The sequence below is a fragment of the Thunnus maccoyii genome, chromosome 15 (assembly GCF_910596095.1).
Source record: "Thunnus maccoyii chromosome 15, fThuMac1.1, whole genome shotgun sequence".
In the NCBI taxonomy this organism is placed as follows: domain Eukaryota; kingdom Metazoa; phylum Chordata; class Actinopteri; order Scombriformes; family Scombridae; genus Thunnus; species Thunnus maccoyii.
Genome location: NC_056547.1, coordinates 1,258,539 through 1,278,532, shown reverse-complemented (window position 1 = coordinate 1,278,532; position 19,994 = coordinate 1,258,539). Strand labels below are relative to the sequence as shown.

Below are 19,994 nucleotides of genomic sequence, written 5' to 3'. Positions count from 1 at the left end.
GAATATACATTAAACCTTCAACTTGAAGGAAAAATAATGAAAAATAATACTTTAAAATGAGTCTTAACAGTCCAGTGGTCCTGTTTGTGTGGAGTTATCTGGTACTTTCTCTGGTTCAAATGACCCCAAAGGTCATTTAAGCTTTTAGTACGGGGATGATTTAGTTAGCCTTCTGGCTTTTCCAAGAGTTTTGACACAGTGTTTGATACTGGTCAGTGTATCGTTGTGAGACCTCAACCTATGAGTCTGTGGAATTAAAGAAAGGTTTGTCCCTGAAATAGGAAGCAAGTCTGTCTTCCTCTCTTAGGAATAAAAATATTAGTTCAGAAATATTCAAAAACAAGCAAGCTGTCCTCTTACATCATCAATTGTTTTGATAATCAATTAATTGTTTGGAGTCATCCTTTAAGAAAAAGAAATCCAGCTTCTCAAATGTGAATATTATCTGATTTCTTTAGTCCTCTGACAGTAAACAGAATATCTTTGGGTTGTGGAGAAAACAAGACATTTGAGGATGTCAGCCCTGTTTCAGAAAGCAGGAATAGTGAAAACTCTTAGTTTGTTCACCCTGAGATGAGAGAAACTCTGGGTTTTCAGTTTCAGACTGAAGAGCTAATTTAAGCTCAGGGTCAGAACTGGAACGTGACCACTCTTCAGGGACGCAAGAACAACCAGTGCAGCAGTGTGACTGACTAATGTGTTTTTTAATAGTTTTTGGTCATCTATGACACAGAGGAATAAAATGCATTAAGCTTCGGTTACACACACACACAATACTTGTTAGCAGATCATTTCATTGTTGCTTTGGATCCAAACATTTGATTTGTTAACAGAAAAATGTTGAATATTGCCAGTTTAATCCTTTAATCCAAGGTATAAATGGTGTAAATGGGGTCTTTATGTCTTATGTAAGCACTTTAAATTGCCTTGTTGATAAAAGGTGTTCTACAAATAAACCTTTTTTTGCCTTCCTCAATCTGGGGGAAAAGGATTTGACTACAAATGTCACAGCTGAGACTTCCCTCTCTTTCTCCTCTCCATTTCACTCCTCTCATTGCAAACACAAAAAGCTAGTTTTGCTGTGTATTTAAGACAAAGTCAATGACAAATGACATGCATCATTAAAGTAAATTACTGATGAAGATAAGCTCCTCTGTGTCATAGATGACCAAAAACTATTAAAAAACACATTAGTCAAATGTTGGAAAACTATCTACCTGTCACAAAGGTGAGTGAATGGAGCAGGTGGACCCAAATGCAGAGACGGCAGGCAGGTTGGATATGATGCTGAATATTTAATGAAAGAACTCAAAAATCACAAGAGACACTGGGAACAGGAAAAAAAGACCATAAACGCAGGAAAAATAAAACTTGGAGCCTACACAGCGCGAAGGCAGAACAAAAGAAGACAACTCGACAAAAACCGAACTGAAAACTGGACTATAAATACACAGGGAGTGATTGCAAACGAAACACAGGTGAGACACATGAAATAATCAAACACAGGAAGTAAAGTGACCAGACACAAGGAGGAAATATTTCAAAATAAAACAGGAACTAAAGTAAACAAACAGGTGACACAAAAAACACAGGGAGGAACACACACAAGGGAAACAGAGAAAACCAAAACCAGGAAACAAATGCAACACAAATGAAAGAGTCCCTCAAAAAGTCCAACTAAAAACAGAAGAAGTCTGAGGGCATCAGAAAGAGAACAACAAAAACCAAGGAAGTCAAAAGAACAAAAACACAAAGAGTCCAAAAAACCGAAAAAGTCCCGGTAGGACGTGACACTACCAAGACAAGAAGTTTACTAAGAACGGCTCTAAAGATGTAAAAGGGTAAAAGTTTCGGTTTTATTTTCATCTGCAGAGGAACCAGCAGAAAACATATGAATCCTCAGTATTTTTAGACAGGTCCACCGATACAACATTCAAAATAAAATAAACTGATGAATGGTAGGCTGGATCCTCTTTACACATCACTGAATACGATGCAAGTATCAATCAATCAATCAATCAATCAATCAATCGTTTAATAACCACACGACTGAGGTCAGACATATAACAGATAACAGCTTTACACAGGACCGGCACAACAGACAATGTACACAAATTTACACAACAATAATCACAGACAGTATACATTGACATGACAGTTTAAAGTGCAGGTGCATCTGGCAGGGATTACTGTAAAGTGTTCAGGGTCCTTGTGGCAGTGAGGAAGAAGCTGTGATTGAAAGGGGATGTTTTGGTGGACGGGGATCTATTGCACCCCCTGTGGGGCATCAGTTGGAACAGGTGGTGAGCAGGGTAAGAGGGGTCAGAGATGATTTTATTTACCTTTTTTGATAGTATGTTTGATATATTAAATTATATTAAACTGATGGGAGGGGTTTGCCAATGATCTTGGATGCTTTTTTAACTATACGCTGCAGTTTTTTGCTTGAGTGCAAAGTGAAAGCATTTATTACAAAAAATAAAAGCCCAGTTTGGGTTGAATCAAACAGAAATGTTTACATATCTGGTATCAAGTAATAGTAAGAAACTCAAAGTGAAGTTTCCAAGTTGTTTCATTCCTCATTATTTTTCAGAGTTCAAACCTGACAGACGTTCTCTGGGGCCTGTTTCAGAAAGCGGGTTTGATGAAAACTCTGACATAGGCTCTTTTTTTTAAAGATAAATGTGCAATGTCCACACACACACGCATTCATATCTCTACGTCCACTGGATTAAAATGGAGGCTCTGCATTTTATTTACCCGTTGCCATGGTGAATCGTAGCTCGAATCGGAGCTCCATTGATGATGGCTTTTTTCATTCATCGCGCACGCGCTTAACTCAGAGTGAACATACTCAGACTTGATTGAACTGACTTTGATCAGCTGTTCTGAAACCGAAAACTCTGAGTTTTCCATCTCAGAGTTCAGGGTTAGACTCAGTTTGCTGAACCTGCTTTCTGAAACAGGCCCCTGGTGTCCTTCCAAAAATCACTGTCAACACTGTCATCACTGTGAGGGTTAAAAGACTCTGAGGCCATGTCAGCGTCACGTTCAATGTCATTTTGAGACCCTTTATTTTTCATAGAGTTTAAATCTGACTGACTTTGCCTCGTCTGTGTCCAAAAATCACTGTCATCAGTGTCGGGTTCAGAAGAGTCTGAAGTCTTGTCATCAGTATCAGGTTGTAAAGGTTGATCCAGATGTGAGTTCCTGGCTGGTTCTGATCCTCCACAGTCCTCTCCATCAGCTTCTGTTCTCATCTGTTCAGTTTGTCTTTGATGAAGCTTTGAGGACTGAGGTTTCTCTTCATCATCTTCACTCTTCACAGGGACCGGAGTGAGTTTGACCTTGATGACATCAGTGTCCTCCAGTCCTAGAAGTTGCTCTCCCTCCTGACTGGTCCAGAGTTCCTCCTGTTCCTCTTTAATGTTTGGGGGCTCTGGGTCCTCCTGCTTTGCCTCCCTCTGTACCTCTGTATGCAATGCCATGTGTTGGCTCAAACTTTCTCTTTCTGTAAAAGGTTTATCACACTCAGAGCAGCTTAATCGTTTCCTGTCGGTATTACACCTCACATGTTTGTCAGAGACTGACGGATGTCGACTCGTCTCTTTCCAAAAATCACTGTCATCAGTGTCGGGTTCAGAGCAGTCTGAGGTCTTGTCATCAGTATCAGGTTGTAAATGTCTATCTGGATGTGAGTTTCTGTCTGGTTCTGATCCTCCACAGTCCTCTCCATCATCTTCTGTTTTCATCTGTTCAGTTTGTCTTTGATGAAGCTGTGAGGACTGAGGTTTCTCTTCATCATCTTCACTCTTCACTGCGACAGAAGTAGATGGGAACTTGGTGATATCAGCCTCCTTCAGCTCTTCCCCTGTGTGACTTCTCATGTGAATCCTTAATTTTTCACACTCGGCGAATTTTTCACCACACACTGAGCAGCTAAATGGTTTTTCTCTTGTGTGCATTCTCATGTGTAGATGCAGTTGTTGATTACTGCCAAATACTCTACCACACTGAAAGCAGCAATAAGATTGGTTTGCGTGGACTTCCATGTGTTTTGTCAGATATCTTCTCCATGTAAATCCTTTATCACAAATCGAGCAACTAAATGGTTTCTGGTCAGTATGGACTCTCATGTGTTTGACTAATGACTTGCTCTCACTAAAACCTTTGTTACAAACTGAACAGCAGAAAGTCTCTTCCCCTGTAAAACCTTCACCTCTGGCAGTGATCTGGTCCTTAGTTTGGCTTTGATGAAGCGGTGAGGACTCACCATCACACTCATGGCTTCTCAGTTCTGAATCCAAAGTGAATCCTCTCCCACAAACAATGCAGCTGAGTAGCGTCTCTCCAGTATGACACACAACGTGTGTCTGTACATTTTGAGAGTCATCAAACCTTTTATGAGACTCAAAGCTGGATGGTTTCTTGTCAGTACTAGATTCTACATTATTTACAGAGACTTCTCTCTTTTTTGGATCATTTAAATATGTATTACGTTGTCTGGTCTGTTTGCAAAACTCACTGTCAACATTGTCGTCAGAGCCACTAAATGGCTTCTTGTCAACTTTGCATCCTTCATCACTTAGAGAGATATCTTTATTTCTCTGATAAGTGGCACCTGACTGATGTTGCCTGGTCTCTTTCCAAAAAGCAATGTCAGCGCTGCCATTAGTTTCAAAAGATACCAGAGTCTTTTTATTAGTTTCTTGTTTTGAATGTCTATCTGGATTCAACTTCTTAACTTGTTCTGATCCTCTGTGATCCTCTCTATTAAAGCCAGCTTTGCTTCCCTGCAGTGACCCACCACGGCACTTGTGTGTCTTGATCTGAAAATGGCCAAAGAATGTTTCGTTACAGTCGCTGCAGCGGACTGGTTTCTTCCCTGAGTGGACTACCATGTGATGCATAATTCCTCCTTGTGTAATTTTTTTACCAAAAACTGAGCAGCTGTTTGCACTTACAGAGCCTTTCTCATTTTCTAGATCATTTAAATCTGACTGACGTTGTCTAGTCTGTTTGTAAAAATCACTGTGAACAATGTCGCCACTCTTGTGTTCGATTTTGGCCTTATTATCAGAGCTGCTAAACGCTTTGATGTCAGTGTTACATTCTTTATCACTTACAGATATGTCTTTAGTTCTTTGATTGGTGATACTTGATTGAATGTCAGCACTGTCATCAGTTTGAAAGGACACTTTGGGCTTTTTATCAGTATCTGGTTGTAAATGTCTGTCTGGATCTAAGATCCTGGATCGTTTCACTCCTCTACAGTCGTTTTCATTAAAGTCTGTTTTGCTTTGCTGAGACGACTTAGCAGGACAGTCATGTATTTTCAGCTGATACTGCCAACGATATCCTTCGCCACAGTCACTGCAGTGGAATCGGTTCTCCTCTACATGGAGTTTCATGTGTTGTACAAGACCACTGCTGTTTTTAAATGTCTCACCACAAACAGAGCAGCTGTATGGTTTCTCTCCTGTATGGATTCTCATATGTCTCTCAAGATGACTTTTAAACCCCAACACTAGACCACAAACTGAACAAGTATATACTTTCAGTCCCTTATGTGTTCTCATGTGGGCCTTCAGAAGGTAAAAGGCAGGAAATGTTGCATCACATTCAGAACAGTTCATTGGTTCCTTGCGTGACCGACGGGGATGCTTTCGTGATGACTCATCAGCACACTTGTGTTTTTGGAGCTGTGACTTTCTTCTGAATCTTTTGTTACAAGCATTGCAGCAAAATGGTTTCTCCCCTGTGTGGATTGTCATGTGGTACTTTAGAATTACTTTGCGTGCATATTTTTTCCCACACACTGAGCAACTGAATGGTTTCTCTCCAGTGTGAGTTTTCAGGTGGACGCCCAGACTTGATTTTTCAATAAAAGATTTACCACAAACTGAGCAACTGAATGGTTTCTCTCCTGTGTGTGTTTTCAGGTGGTAGCGCAGACCTGCCTGATTGAAAGATTTACCACAAATTGAGCAACTGAAGGGTTTCTCTCCTGTGTGACTTATCTTATGTCTCCCAAGAGACCCCTTCCTTACAAATCTTTTACCACAAATTGAGCAACTGAAAGGTTTCTCCCCTGTGTGGCTTCTCTGGTGTATAATCAGATTTCCCCTTTGGGTAAATGTTTTTCCGCACTTGGCACATTCACAAAAGCTAAGTGGTTTCTTGCGTTTCTCATGGAGATGCTTTGGTGATGACTCATCAGCACACTTGTGGCTTTGGAGCTGTGACTTTGCTCTGAATCTTTTGTTACAAGCACTGCAGCTAAATGGTTTCTCCCCTGTGTGGATTGTCATGTGGTACTTTAGATTTACTTTGTGTGCATATTTTTTAGCACAAACTGAGCAACTAAATGGTTTCTCTCCTGTGTGAATTCTCATGTGGTACAACAGCCCTGTTTTTTCAATAAAACGTTTACTGCATACTGTGCAATTGAATGGTTTCTCTCCTGTGTGGGTCTTCATGTGGTAGTACAGACCTGAATTATTAAAAGATTTGCCACAAACAGAGCAACTAAATGGTTTCTCTCCTGTGTGAATTCTCTTATGTCTTATGAGAGACCCCTTGGAGGCAAATCTTTTACTACAAACTGGGCAACTGAAAGGTCTCTCCCCTGTGTGCATTCTCTGGTGTATCATCAGGTGTCCTTTATAACCAAATTCTTTACCACACTCCGAGCAGCTAAGTGCTTTCTTCCTAGTATTACAACTCATATGAGACTTTAAACCTAACTGAGGATCACTGGTCTCTTTCCATTCATCAGTGTCTTTGGTCTCACTCTCACTGCCATCAGTGTCGGGTTCATAAGAGTCTGAAGTCTTGTCATCAGTATCAGATTGTAAATGTCTATCTGGATGTGAGTTCCTGGCTGGTTCTGATGCTCCACAGTCCTCTCCATCAACTTCTGTTTTCATCTGTTCAGCTTGTCTTTGATGAAGCTGTGAGGACTGAGGTTTCTCTTCATCATCTTCACTCTTCACAGGGACAGGAGTGAATGTGAACGTAGTGATATCAACCCTCTCCAGCCCTTGAAGCTGCTCTCCCTCCTTACAGGTCCAGAGTTCCTCCTGTTGCTCTTTAATGTGTGGGGACTCTGGGTCCTCCTGGTGCAGACTGGAGCTCCTCACCTGCTGCTCAGGGGGAACCTCTTCTTTACTCTCCAATAGCTGCTGGACGTCTGCAGGACACTCTGAAATACATACACATTATGGGAAACCATGAGTTAATTTTTAAGCCAAGCTTGATACACTTATTTTATGTTAATCAGTGATGTAAAGTACATATCTGCATTCACCATATTCATACAATATCTATACTGTAATATAAAATTACACAGGAGTATTATATCCATTGTGGTTATACAGTATTTTAACTACCCAACAGTCAAATTATACTTAAATTAGCTCCACCTTGACCAGACACAACATTAAAATGTTGTTAAAATATAAATTCAGCAGAAATAGTGACTCATTCCCATAAACGTGTGTTTTGAAGCATCCATATATCCCACAATCTCTGCATGTAGCCCCTCTCACTGGGGTTGCTTGTATAGTAGCATTCCAACAGATCCTTATTCTCTGCCCTACTCCATTTATGTCTTTTCCAGTAGCCCATTTCTCATCAGGTTGCCCTGGTTCCCCAACACCTGACGCGGATCTTGTTGACTGGGGTGACGTCCAAGCAGGTATGACTCTCAAATTTGCAGTTTCACTCATCATGAGCTAGGCTAGCAGCATTAAGGACCTTGCCTAAGGGCCTATGCATACATGGATACATACACATATACATATGTATATATATATTTTTAAAAAAAATCCCCTTCTTACCCCCCTCCCCTGGTGGTGTGTCTTCCTCAAGCTCGGGTCCTCTACCAGAGGCCTGGGAGTTTGAGGTTTCTGTGCAGTATCTTAGCTGTTCCCAGGACTGCGCTCCTCTGGACAGAGACCTCAGATGTTGTACCTGGAATCTGCTGGAGCCACTCTCCCAGTTTGTGGGTCACAGCCCGCCCCCAGTGCTCCAATTACCACTGGCACCACTGTTGCCTTCACTCCCCACATCTTTTCTAGCTCCTCTTTCAGCCCTTGATATTTTTCGATCTTCTCGTGTTCCTTCTTCTTGATGTTGCTCTTGCTTGGGATCGCTACGTCTATCACCACTGCCTTCTTCTGTTGTTTGTCGATCAACACGATGTCCAGTTGGTTAGCCATCACCAGTTTGTCAGTCTGGATCTGGAAGTCCCACAGGATCTTGGCTTGGTCATTCTCAATCCAGGCGGTGCACAGGTTGGTCTGCCTGGTCTTGCAGTCTTGGGTGACTGCTCTATTGACCAGTAGCTGGTGCTTGGCCCCCTTGGTATTACTACTGATTCCTTTCTGGGCCCTGCTCATGTATTGAGCCATGTGCCTATTCATCTTATCCGCTATGATGCCTGACAGGAGCTTCCATGTTGTACAGAGGCAGGTTATTGGCCGGTAGTTGGATGGAATCGCACCCTTCTGGGGGTCCTTCATGATCAGAACTGTCCGCCCTTGGGTTACACTGAGATTCCAGGCATTACAAACCTAGGAACCGAACCTCCAAAAGAGTCCTTTCTGTCGGCTGGTCCTGAGACTTACTGATCAAATAACACCAAATACTGTTCAACCTCAGGCTAGCACTGCTTTCCATTCACTAATGAACCAATTTATTAAACTAACAAAAGATGCCTATCTAGAACATTGGACGATGGCCCTAAACCATGAAAATAAATTGTCAGAGTATCTCTTTACTGTCAGAGATACAAAGCAGAGACAGATCCTGACCAAATACAGACTGAGTGACCACAGTCAGCCATAGAGACGGGACCACACAAGAAGTAATGGCTGCTGACAGAGAACAGAGTCTGTGGTCACTGCACAACAGGCGAGGTAGAGACAGAGATGCACTTCCTTTTAAAATGTGATAAATATAATAATATCAGATTGGAATACTTTAAGAAATTTGATATGTTAATCCCAAACTTCACAAAACTAGACGACAGTAAAAAGCAACAGATTCTACTAGGAGAGAAACATGCAACAAACTGAGGGACTCATAATTAAAACAGCACTGAATGTGACAAATAATTATCTTAACATAGTCTATTGTACATATGGTTATTTTTATTTATTCAATTGATTAATATTGTAAATGTCATGTTATTTTTTTAATCATAATTTAACACTGTGTTATGTGCTATGCTTTGCAATACAAACACTGTACAGTAAATGTAAACGAAATGGTAAATGTGAACACACACACATACTTATTTATTTTTATTGCCATGTTGAGTTTACTATCATGGAAAACTGGAAAACTAGCAAATATTCATATTTGAGAAGCTGCTACCAGAGAATTTTTGGCTTTTTTTGTTTTAAAAAAATGACTTAAACAATTAACCAATTATCAATATTGTTGCCAACTAATTTTCTGTCAATTGATTAATCTATGGCTGCAATGATTAGTCAATTAATTGATCGAAAGAAAATCAATCAGCATTTGATTCTCAAATAATCATTTCTGTCATGTTTAAAGCAAAAATACCAAGTATTCTCTCATTTCAACTTCACAAGCGTGTACATTTTCTACTTTTGTCTTATGTAATGGTACATTAACAAAAAAATGTAGGTTTTGGTCTGTCACTGCGGGCTCTGAGAAATTGCGAATCTTTTAAAAAAATATATTTTACAGACTGTACTTTTATTGTAGTAGGATTTTTTCATGCAGGACTTTTACTTGTAAGAGAGTATTTGGTACTTTTACTGAAGTAAAGGATCTGAATTCTTCTTCCACCACTGGAGTTTGTACTTTACAAAAACGAGAAGCGCCAACAAAAGCCCCATACAGAGAATAATCAATATATAACAGGCAGTAATAAAGTCCAGAGGGATCATCAGTTAGCAGCAGAAAGAAAACAAACCTGCTCTCTGCAGCTTTATGTCGGGGTTCAAAACCAAATCCAGCAGTTTCCGTTTGTGATCGATCTCCTTTTCAACTCCAGATATCGATCTCTCGAAATGTCCGAACAGATCACCGCGAGCCGCATTTATCAGCCGCTGTTTGAATAAATCTTTAAGTTCCTGAAATCTGGACATTTTCCACAGATCGTAGAGTCAAAGAACAGAGAACTAAACTCTGAGGCCTTTTCTGTTGTTTACATTTTTCTAATATGTTCTGCCAGCTCGTACCACGCTACACATCTAAAATAATAACTGTGTTCAGTGCGCCAAAACCCGGAAACAACAACATAACTTCCGGTACACTCCACTGGCCTTCAGAATAAAAGTAAAAAGCACCTGACTGTTGTTTTAAGACAAAATGTTTGTGACAGCTGCAGAGTTCTTTATTTGCAATGATACCCACAGAAACACAGATGCTAGTAGAGATGTGGAGATTAGATTTTTATTTTATGAAAATATGAATGAAATTAATCCATAAAAATGTGTTACATTTCACAGGCACGTCTAACCTACAGATGGGTTTAAGCAAGTCAAATACTAAATTAAAAAAAAAAGATAAAATATATTAAATATTTTTTGAATTTTTTTCAAAAACACATTTTTTGCTTCTTTTGACACATTTTTCATCCAATCTTACCCAAACTTGGTACACGCCATATTTAGATGATCCTGAACAGAGCTTTTATCTTCATTTTTTGGTATGACTTACTGTTTGTCTTTAATTGGTTGCCAAACTATTAAGGCGTGGCCCAATGCATTTAACGAGCCATAACTCTTCAATGCTGATTCGAATCGACACCAAATTTGAGAATCTTGTACACATAATGACAGTGCACCAATATCTAAAATTTGATACAATTCTACCAACAGGGGGCGCTATTGTAATATTATAACATGATATTTCTAAAGTTCTGTTATCTTCAGTGAAATGAAACTTGGTACACAAGTTCTCCATGTCAATGTGCACGACATAGTGAAACATGGTGCCAATAGCTCCACCTTGTGGCCATTAGTGAAACACCACCATACTACTTATTAACTTAAATATCTCTCAAATTCAATATTCCATGGTGACCAAATTCAGCAAAACTGTACAGATGGGGATGCGGACCCGGAGATTACAGGTAAAAATACTGAATAAAGCTGTGTCACCTAAAAAAATCAGTGTTTCTCTAATGATGTACGACAACAACCAGACATCCAGTATGGGCTGTTAGCCGAGCTGCTGCTAACACTTGTTCGGTTTATTTCTCTTATAACTTTAGATCCAGACATTCGGCCGGTTTCTCCCGGGAGCCGAATTATCCGCAGAGGTCTCCTCCTTACTAAAAACAAACATACTCGCAGATTAAAATTGTTAAAATACTAATTAAAGCTGTTTCACCTAAAAAATCAATATTTCTCCGACGATGTTTGGCGACCACCGGACTTCCTGGAGGGGCTGTTAGCTGAGCTGCTGCTAATGTTTGCCCAGTTTATTTCTCTGATAACTTAAGATCCAGACGTCCAATGACTAAAATCCTAAAAGATATAGTTAAAAACGACCTAAATTTATCATGAAAATGTGTCTTAAAACTGAATAAAAGTCAATTTATAACAGTTTGTGTGGAACAACCACAACGCCGATGTATTATCTTGTGTGTGTGTAAGTTACTCTTTGGTAGACGCCATTGTAGCGGACAAACACAGCGCCGCCGTATGCATCTTCTGTGTGTTTACTCTTTGGTAGAGGAGGTATGACGCCATCGACAGGCGACCAAATGAAACGGTCCGTTACTTTGATTAAATTACAGATTTCTCTGGGTTTGAAAACTGTTGGAAACATTTGGGATAATGTAAGTACACAACTCAACAACATATATAACATAGGTCTAGTTGTTTTTAGACATTTTAATGTGGAATAATTACATATTATAGCTTTAAGTCAAATGCAATAAATATCAGCTCCTTTAAATGTTGGAAAACTATCTATCTAGACAGGAAGTTTACCAAGAATGGCTCTAAAGATGAAAAGGGTAAAAGTTTCAAGTTTTCGTTTTATTGTCCTCTGCAGAGGAACCACCAGAAATCAGATGAATGTTCCCCGATGTTTTAGTGAGGTCCACTGTGTTAACCTGTACAGATCACAGTGATGAACATGTGATACAACATTCAAAATAAGATGAATGGTAGGCAGGATCCCGTTTCAACATCAGTGAGTATAATGTATGTATATCCACGGAGTCACCATCCAATCCAAAACAGATAAAAATGAATAACATTCTTCCTTTATTACAACAAAATAAAAGCCCAATTTGGGTTGAATCAAACAGAAACGTTTACATATCTAGTTCAAGTAATAGTAAGAAACTCAAAGTGAGGTTTCCAAGTTGTTTCATTCCCCATTATTTTTTAGAGTCCTTCCAAAAATCAGTCAAGACTGTCATCACTATGAAGGTTAAAAGACTCTGAAGCCTTGTCAGCATCACTTTCAATGTCACTTTTCATAGAGTTTAAATCTGACTTTTTCTCATCCGCGTCCAAAAACTACTGTCATCATTGTTGGGTTCAGATCAGTCTGAGGTCTTGTCATCAGTATCTGGTTTTGAAGGTCTATAAGGATCCAATGTCTTGGCTTGTTTTGATCTTCCATAGTCCTTTCCATTAAAGCCAGTTTTACTTTCCTGCAGCCGAGAGAATGTTTTGTCAGTCACTGCAGCTGAATGGTTTTATCCCTGAGTGGAATACCATCTGTTGCATAATTCCTCTTAAACTACAATATTAAGCAACTGAATGGTTTCTCTCCAGTGTGAGTTTTCAGGTGGATGTCCAGACCTGATTTTTGAGTAAAAGATTTACTAAAAACTAAGCAACTAAAGGGTTTTTTTTCTCTTGTGTGTATTCTATTATGTTTCCCAGGAGACGCCTGGCAAACAAACCTTTTACCACAAACTGAGCAACTGAGAGGTTTCTCCCTTGTGTGAATTCTCCAGTGTATGATCACGCTTGCCATACTAGCAACTATATATGGTTTGCTGCACTACTGATAGTCTATTTTTCTGGCATGTGTTTCTGAATGTGATGCCATGTGTTGGCTCAGACTTCCTCTTTCTGTAAAATGCTCACTGTGCAGTTTATCTTCTGTATGGACGGATATGCGTCATATCAGATCTCCTTGTGTTGCAAATCCTTCCCCACAAAAATTAGCTAACTAAATGTGTGTTCATGTCCATCTGCAGGGTGTGACCATCTGGACACCCAGTCCTGGGTTCAATTTTGTCGATCAGAGCTACTAAATGTTGTCATACATTATCCTTATATATGTGGGGCCTTCAGAGGGTAAAAGGCAGGAAATCAGTGGTTTCTTCTTCTCTCATGGGGAGGCTTTGGTGATGGAGCTGTGACTTTACTCTGACTTTACTCTACAGCTAAATTGTACTTTTTGTACCACAAAGTGATCAACTGAATGGTTTCTCTCCAGTGTGAGTTTTGAGGTGCATGCCCAGACCTGATTTTTGAGTAAAGGATTTACCACAAACTGAGCAACTAAAGGGTTTCTCTTCCGTATGAATTCTCATATGTGCTGTAAGAGACCCCTTGCATACAAATCTTTTACCGCAGACTGAGCAACTGAAGGGTTTCTCTCCTGTGTGAATTCTCATATGTGTCCTAACAGACTCCTTGAATACAAATCTTTTACCACAAACTGAGCAACTGAACTGTTTCTCCCTTGTGTGGGTTGTCATGTGATATGTTATAGATGCCCTGTATATAAATTTTTTTCCACAGACTGAACAACTAAACGGTTTCTCTCCTGTGTGAGTTTTCATGTGGTATGTTAGATATCCTCTTTGTATAAATGTTTTACCACAAACTGAGCAACTAAACGGTTTCTCTCCTGTGTGAGTTTTCATGTGGTACAACAGCTTTGCTTTTTGAATAAAACGTTTACTGCACACTGAGCAACTGAATGATTTCTCTCCTGTGTGAGTGTCCAGGTGGTAGTCCAGAACTGATTTTTGAGTAAAAGATTTACCACAAACTGAGCAACTGAAAGGTTTCTCCCCGGTGTGGATTCTCCGGTGTATGATCAGGTTTCCCTTTTTGCTAAATTGTTTACCACACTCAGAGCAGCTATATGATTTCTTGCTAGTGTTACAACTCGTAGGAGACTTTAAACCTGGCTGAGGCTCGCTCGTCTCCTTCCATTCATCACTGTCGTCAGTATCAGTCGCAGAAAAGTCTAAAGTCTTGTCATCAGTATCAGGTTGTAAATGTCTATCTGGATCTGGTTCTGATCCTCCACAGTCCTCTCCATCAGCTTCTGTTTGTTCAGTTTGTCTTTGATGAAGCTGTGAGGACTGAGGTTTCTCTTCATCATCTTCACTCTTCATAGGGACAGGAGTGAATGTAAACTTGGTGTTATCAGCCTCCTCCAGACCTTGAAGCTGCTCTCCCTCCTGACTGGTCCAGAGTTCCTCCTGTTCCTCTTTAATGTGTGGGGGCTCTGGGTCCTCCTGGTCCAGACTGGAGCTCCACTCCTGCTGCTCAGGGGGAACCTCTTCTTTACTCTCCAACGGCTGCTGGACGTGTGCAGGACGCTCTGAAATACAAACACATTATGGGAAACCATGAGTTTCTTTTTAATCTAAGCTTGATACAATTATTTTATGTTAATCAGTGATTTACGATGCCTCAATAACAGTGTGGTTTCCTCAGACTTGCTGTGGCATTTCACTGGTTCTGCACCAGCATTTTGAATTATATCTCCTGGAGTTTCTAAATTGATGAGCTCAAGACTTCTATAATAATAATAATTATGAGCTGATGCATTAGCGGATAATAATGTATGAAGAGGAAGTGGCTTTGATAAGCTTAAAGAGGAACCTACCCTTCTGTTATTGTAAGATATTTTACAGACCAAACTAATCAATTAATCAAGAAAAGAAGCGACAGATTAATTAATAATGAAAATGATCACAGCTAGTCATTGCAGCTGTTGTCCCAGGGACAATAAAAACAGCACCTGGGACACAAAGATATGGTGTCTGGGAGAAACTTAACCTTACGAATGAAGTTATTACTTTTATGCATTATGGAATATATAAACAGGTGTGTGAGGCTGTGGATGAGTCAAACAAATGGAAATAAGCAAACTGACAGATAACTAAATGAATGAGGCAGCCAGCAATGTGCAACTGACCCCACTAGGCAAGTTTGATTTTATTAATTCAAGTGAATGCCCAAATTGGCTAAAGAGGTTTCAACCACTTCCTGATTAATCAGACACAAGAATATCAAGTAAATACACTCTATGGGACAAATTGAATGTATTGCTCTTAAATGATGATCATAAAAATTTTTATGAAGATGTGAAACAGGCTTTTGAGAAACACCGTGTGAGCGTTTATTACTGCTGTCCATAGCCTCGCTGAGCATTGTGCATTTGGAGATCATTGCAGTTGGATCCTCAACTCACATTAGTCAAATCTATATCCAGACTGCGTCATAGAGAGGAAATAAAGAAGCAGCGGCGGCTAATATTGTGTGACAGCTTAAATGAGAGGCAGTCAGACCCAGAGAGGCACAAAAAGAACAAAAATACAGTTTAACAAGTCAAGCCAGAAAATAAACACGGAGCCACGGGATACAAGAAAGCAGCGGAGGAAGGACTGACTGAGCCGCCAAATGCAGAATGTTGCAGATGCAAACACAATGGACATTTTGCCCAGAAATGTTGATCAGCTGGTGGCGTCTATGATACACTACAGAAGATTCTGCAGACTACGGAGCAGAAAGTGTCGCCTTTCTCGGAGAGGTGGTTTATTGAGACTGACGGTGTTGAACGTGATCCAACTGAGTTTTCACTATGAGATACGTGCAAAGTGGACGTATGTAAATATCCATCACAGTATTTCAATAAGGAACAGGTTTGCAGTGATGCATTAATTGATCAAACAGTTAGAAATAAACAAGAAACAGTAACTCAACCAATAAATAATAAAATAATAATGAAATCTGATTGAGGGTGATTTCAATTTTTTTATTCAGATATAAGTGCAGGGACGGACCAGAGTGAGTCGATGAAGTGATGCGAGTTACTGAAACAAAGTTATTAAACTATATTTATCACGTAGAATGAAAAGAGAACTTACATTTGGAACAATGGTTGTTAGGTCTGCTACAGTTGACAGTAGAGTTCAGTCCAGTTGTGCCCTTTTCTCATATTAATATTGTAGTATAAAATTATGCAAGAGGTTTTTTTTTATCCTTATAAATACCTTGCATTATTGTTATACAGTGTTTTACCAACCCAACAGTTACTCACATTAGCTCCAGCTTGACCAGACGGAACATTAAAATGTTGTTAAAATATAAATTCAGCAGTAATAGTGACTCATTCACATAAACATATATAATCACTCTGTGTGCGTAAGGAAACTATAGACCTTTAGCTGTTTAAATCAGTTTGGCTGAGGGCCGTAGGTATTGTAGTATTTACCAAACCCATTCAAACAGACGGTCAGACAATAAAGCTGAAGTGTGGTCACATTATTTTGAAGATTATTGTGGATCAAACATAGATTATTACAAGAGTTAGGACGGAGAACAAGTTGTCTGGAAACAGCGGCTCCTCACCAAGACTGGATGAACAACCAGGCAGAACAGGGAACGGTTCAGAGGCCTCAGGTTTCCTCCACATCATTTGTTATAAATATGAAGCACAGTATCAACTATGAAAGGTTCTCCATTCAGGGATTTTGATTAAAATCTAGTTTAGGCTTCTAATTAAACGCAGAATATGTAATTTCAGCCGCTAGGCGTCTCAATCAAAACAAAATAACAACAGACGGAGTGTGATGACGGTGTGAAGTAGCAAGGGATCATGGGAGTTGTTGTCTTCGTTGTTAAATAACCAGCTTCACCGGGATAGGATTACTCCAGTGTTCATCATTCAGGATGTTTTTACCTGCAGAGGTCTCCTCCTCTCCAGAACAAACGTACACGCAGATTAAAATCGTTAAAATACTAATTAAAGCTGTTTCACTTAATTCTTTCTTAATTATTTCTCCGACGATGTTTGGCGACCACCGGACTTCCTGGAGGGGCTGTTAGCCGAGCTGCTGCTAACGTTTGTCCAGTTTATTTCTCTGATAACTTAAGATCCAGACGTCCAATGACTAAAATCCTTCTTCCGGCTAAAAGATATAGTTAAAAACATCTAAATTTATCATGAAAATGTGGCTTAAAACTGAATAAAAGTCAATTTATAACAGTTTGTGTGGAACAACCACAACGCCGATGTATTATCTTGTATGTGTGTAAGTTACTCTTTGGTAGACGCCATTGTAGCGGACAAACACAGCGCCGCCGTATGCATCTTGTGTGTGTTTACTCTTTGGTAGAGGAGGTATGACGCCATCGACAGGCGACCAAATGAAACGGTCCGTTACTTTGATTAAATTACAGATTTCTGTTGGAAACATTTGGGATAATGTAAGTACACAACTCAACAACATATATAACATAGGTCTAGTTGTTTTTAGACATTTTAATGTGGAATAATTACATATTATACCTTTAACGATTATTTTCTCAATTAGTTGTTCAGTCTATAAAATGTCAGAAAATGGTGTAAAATGTTCATTGTTTCCCAAAACCCAAGATGAAGTTCTGGAACGTCTTATTTTGTCCCAACCAACAGTCCACAACCCAAAGTTAATTTGTGTATATGAGACAGAAACACACCAATTACAGGTTTTAAGTTTTGCTGCTCGACATAACGGAGGTCAGAATTTATCAGGAGGACGGTTCACTGTATGAACCTGGACTGTGTGTGTAACAGCTGACCTGTTGGATGTGAAGAAGAACACAGAACATTCATTAACGTTAGATCCTGACCGATCCTGTCAGAGATTTAAATAATCAGTGAAGTTATGCTGCTGTGTCTCGTGCATAAATGCGCATAACGTCTCTCATCTGAGGGGAGATCAAAGATGTAGCCTACTTTTTCTTCTTCACTGGTTCAATGTGTCTCTCCCTGTCTGCACCTGCACCCTCATCATCTTCTCCACCAGCCAGCCTCTTCTTTTTCTCTTCATTTTTTTTTTTTTTTTAAATAATTAGCTATAGATTGCTTTATCTTTGGGAAAAACAGCTAAATTAATTGTTTTGCACATTTCATCAGTGTGCTTGTACACTATGTACATGTGCACTGATGATGAAAGTGCAGGCAGGAAGAGTGCAAATATGGAGAGACTGACTGAGCCAGTGAAGAAGAAAAAGTAGGCTACTACTTTCAGCCACAACGGCAAATGCAGTACCTGGAGGAGCACTAAAACAGCCGAAAAGCTTTAGTTACTTTTCAGATGAAGATTTGACACAATGGATAATATAACAAGCTTTTAAAATACAACACATTGTTAAAGATGAAACCAGTGGTTTCCAACCTTTTTGTCTTTTGACGTCTTACAAAAAGCAGTGTGTAGTCGGGGTCACATTTCACATGTCTATGAGTTGTTAACAGCTCCACCAAATAGTGATTTTTCCCTCTAAACTTCTCACATGCTTTCATTTCAATAAATGTTCAAATGATCCAATATTTCAGCAAAAATCAAAGATTAGAGAAAAAGTCCAAAAACTGAAAACAGATTTGTGTATCAGAACTTTGTTTTTTCTTCTTTCCTCTCCCATTAATCATCTCACCACCCCTCAGATTTATCTGCTGACCCTTTGGAGGGGCCCCACCCCTAGGTTGGGAACCACTGGACTAAACTAGCTAACTGTATATAAAGTAGTGTAAACTAGCTCCACCTCCAGCAGCTACAACAGTAACATGCTGCTCTAACACTGATGCTTCACTATTAATAATCTAATGATGTCATATATAATAATATATCAGTCAGAGGGACCAAACCACTACTTTTACTGCAATACTTTAACTACATCAAGCTCATAATACTTATGTACTTTTACTGCAATACTTTAACTACATCAAGCTCATAATACTTATGTACTTTTACTGCAATACTTTAACTACATCAAGCTCATAATACTTATGTATTTTTACTGCAGTAGGATTTTTCATGCAGGACGTTAATTTGTAATGGAGTATTTAGTACTTTTACTTATGTAAAGGATCTGAATACTTCTTCCATAACTGGAGTTTGTACTTTACAAAAAACAAAAAGCTCCTCACAGAGAATAATCAATCAGAGATCATCAGTTAGCAGCAGAAAGAAAACAAACCTGCTCTCTGCAGCTTCATGTCGGGGTTTAAAACCATATCCAGCAGTTTCCGTTTGTGATCGATCTCCTTTTCAACTCCAGATATCGATCTCTCGAAATGTCCAAACAGATCACCGCGAGCCGCATTTATCAGCCGCTGTTTGAATAAATCTTTAAGTTCCTGAAATCTGGACATTTTCCACAGATCGTAGAGTCAAAGAACAGAGAACTAAACTCTGAAGCCTTTTCTCTTATTTACATTTTCCTAACATCTTCACTCAGATCGTAGCACGTTAACACATCCAAACATGCTAAAAATGCTAACTGCGTTCCGCCAAAGCGCGCCAAGACCCGGAAACAAAAACACAACTTCCGGTACACTCCACTGGCCTTCAGAGTAAAAGTAAAAGGCACCTGACTGTTGTTTTAAGATACATTTTTATAGCACTTTAAAAATCAAACAGGTTTTGCATCTAAATGCTCCACAAAGACACACATATATGTAAACACATAAACAGGTTTAAACACAAGTTAAAATCCACAGGAAGTAGGATGAGATGGTTCTGAGTTAGAAGAAGCTGGACCTGACAGCAGAGTATCATCTCTGTCCTGTCCTCATTAACTGAAGGAAATGATGAGCCAACCAACACAACAGTCTTTATATAACTGAAACTTGGTTAAACCAAAATAACAGCGCAGCTGTTTTTACCGAGACAACCCCTCCCAACTTCAGTTTTATGAATTCAATTCCATTTTATTTATATAGCGCTAAATCACAACAAAAGTCATCTCAGG

General features: G+C 39.4%; 1 protein-coding gene across 2 annotated transcripts; it reads right to left on the bottom strand.

Annotated features, from left to right (window-relative positions):
• Positions 1 to 1,708: 1,708 nt before the first annotated feature.
• LOC121913180 (gastrula zinc finger protein XlCGF57.1-like) lies at positions 1,709 to 19,566 on the bottom strand. Of its 2 annotated transcripts, XM_042435873.1 has the most exons (3): positions 19,221 to 19,566; positions 14,468 to 14,574; positions 1,709 to 3,428 (listed from the first exon to the last, which is right to left on the bottom strand). In XM_042435873.1, the coding sequence occupies exons 1-3, from the start codon at positions 19,393 to 19,395 to the stop codon at positions 2,937 to 2,939; spliced, it is 774 nt and encodes a 257-aa protein (XP_042291807.1). In that variant the 5' UTR covers positions 19,396 to 19,566; the 3' UTR covers positions 1,709 to 2,936. The 2 variants fall into 2 exon arrangements, with proteins under 2 accessions (XP_042291807.1, XP_042291806.1); XM_042435872.1 differs by lacking the exon at positions 1,709 to 3,428 and having other exon boundaries at positions 12,011 to 14,574; positions 19,221 to 19,562.
• Between the last annotated feature and the right edge of the window lie 428 nt (positions 19,567 to 19,994).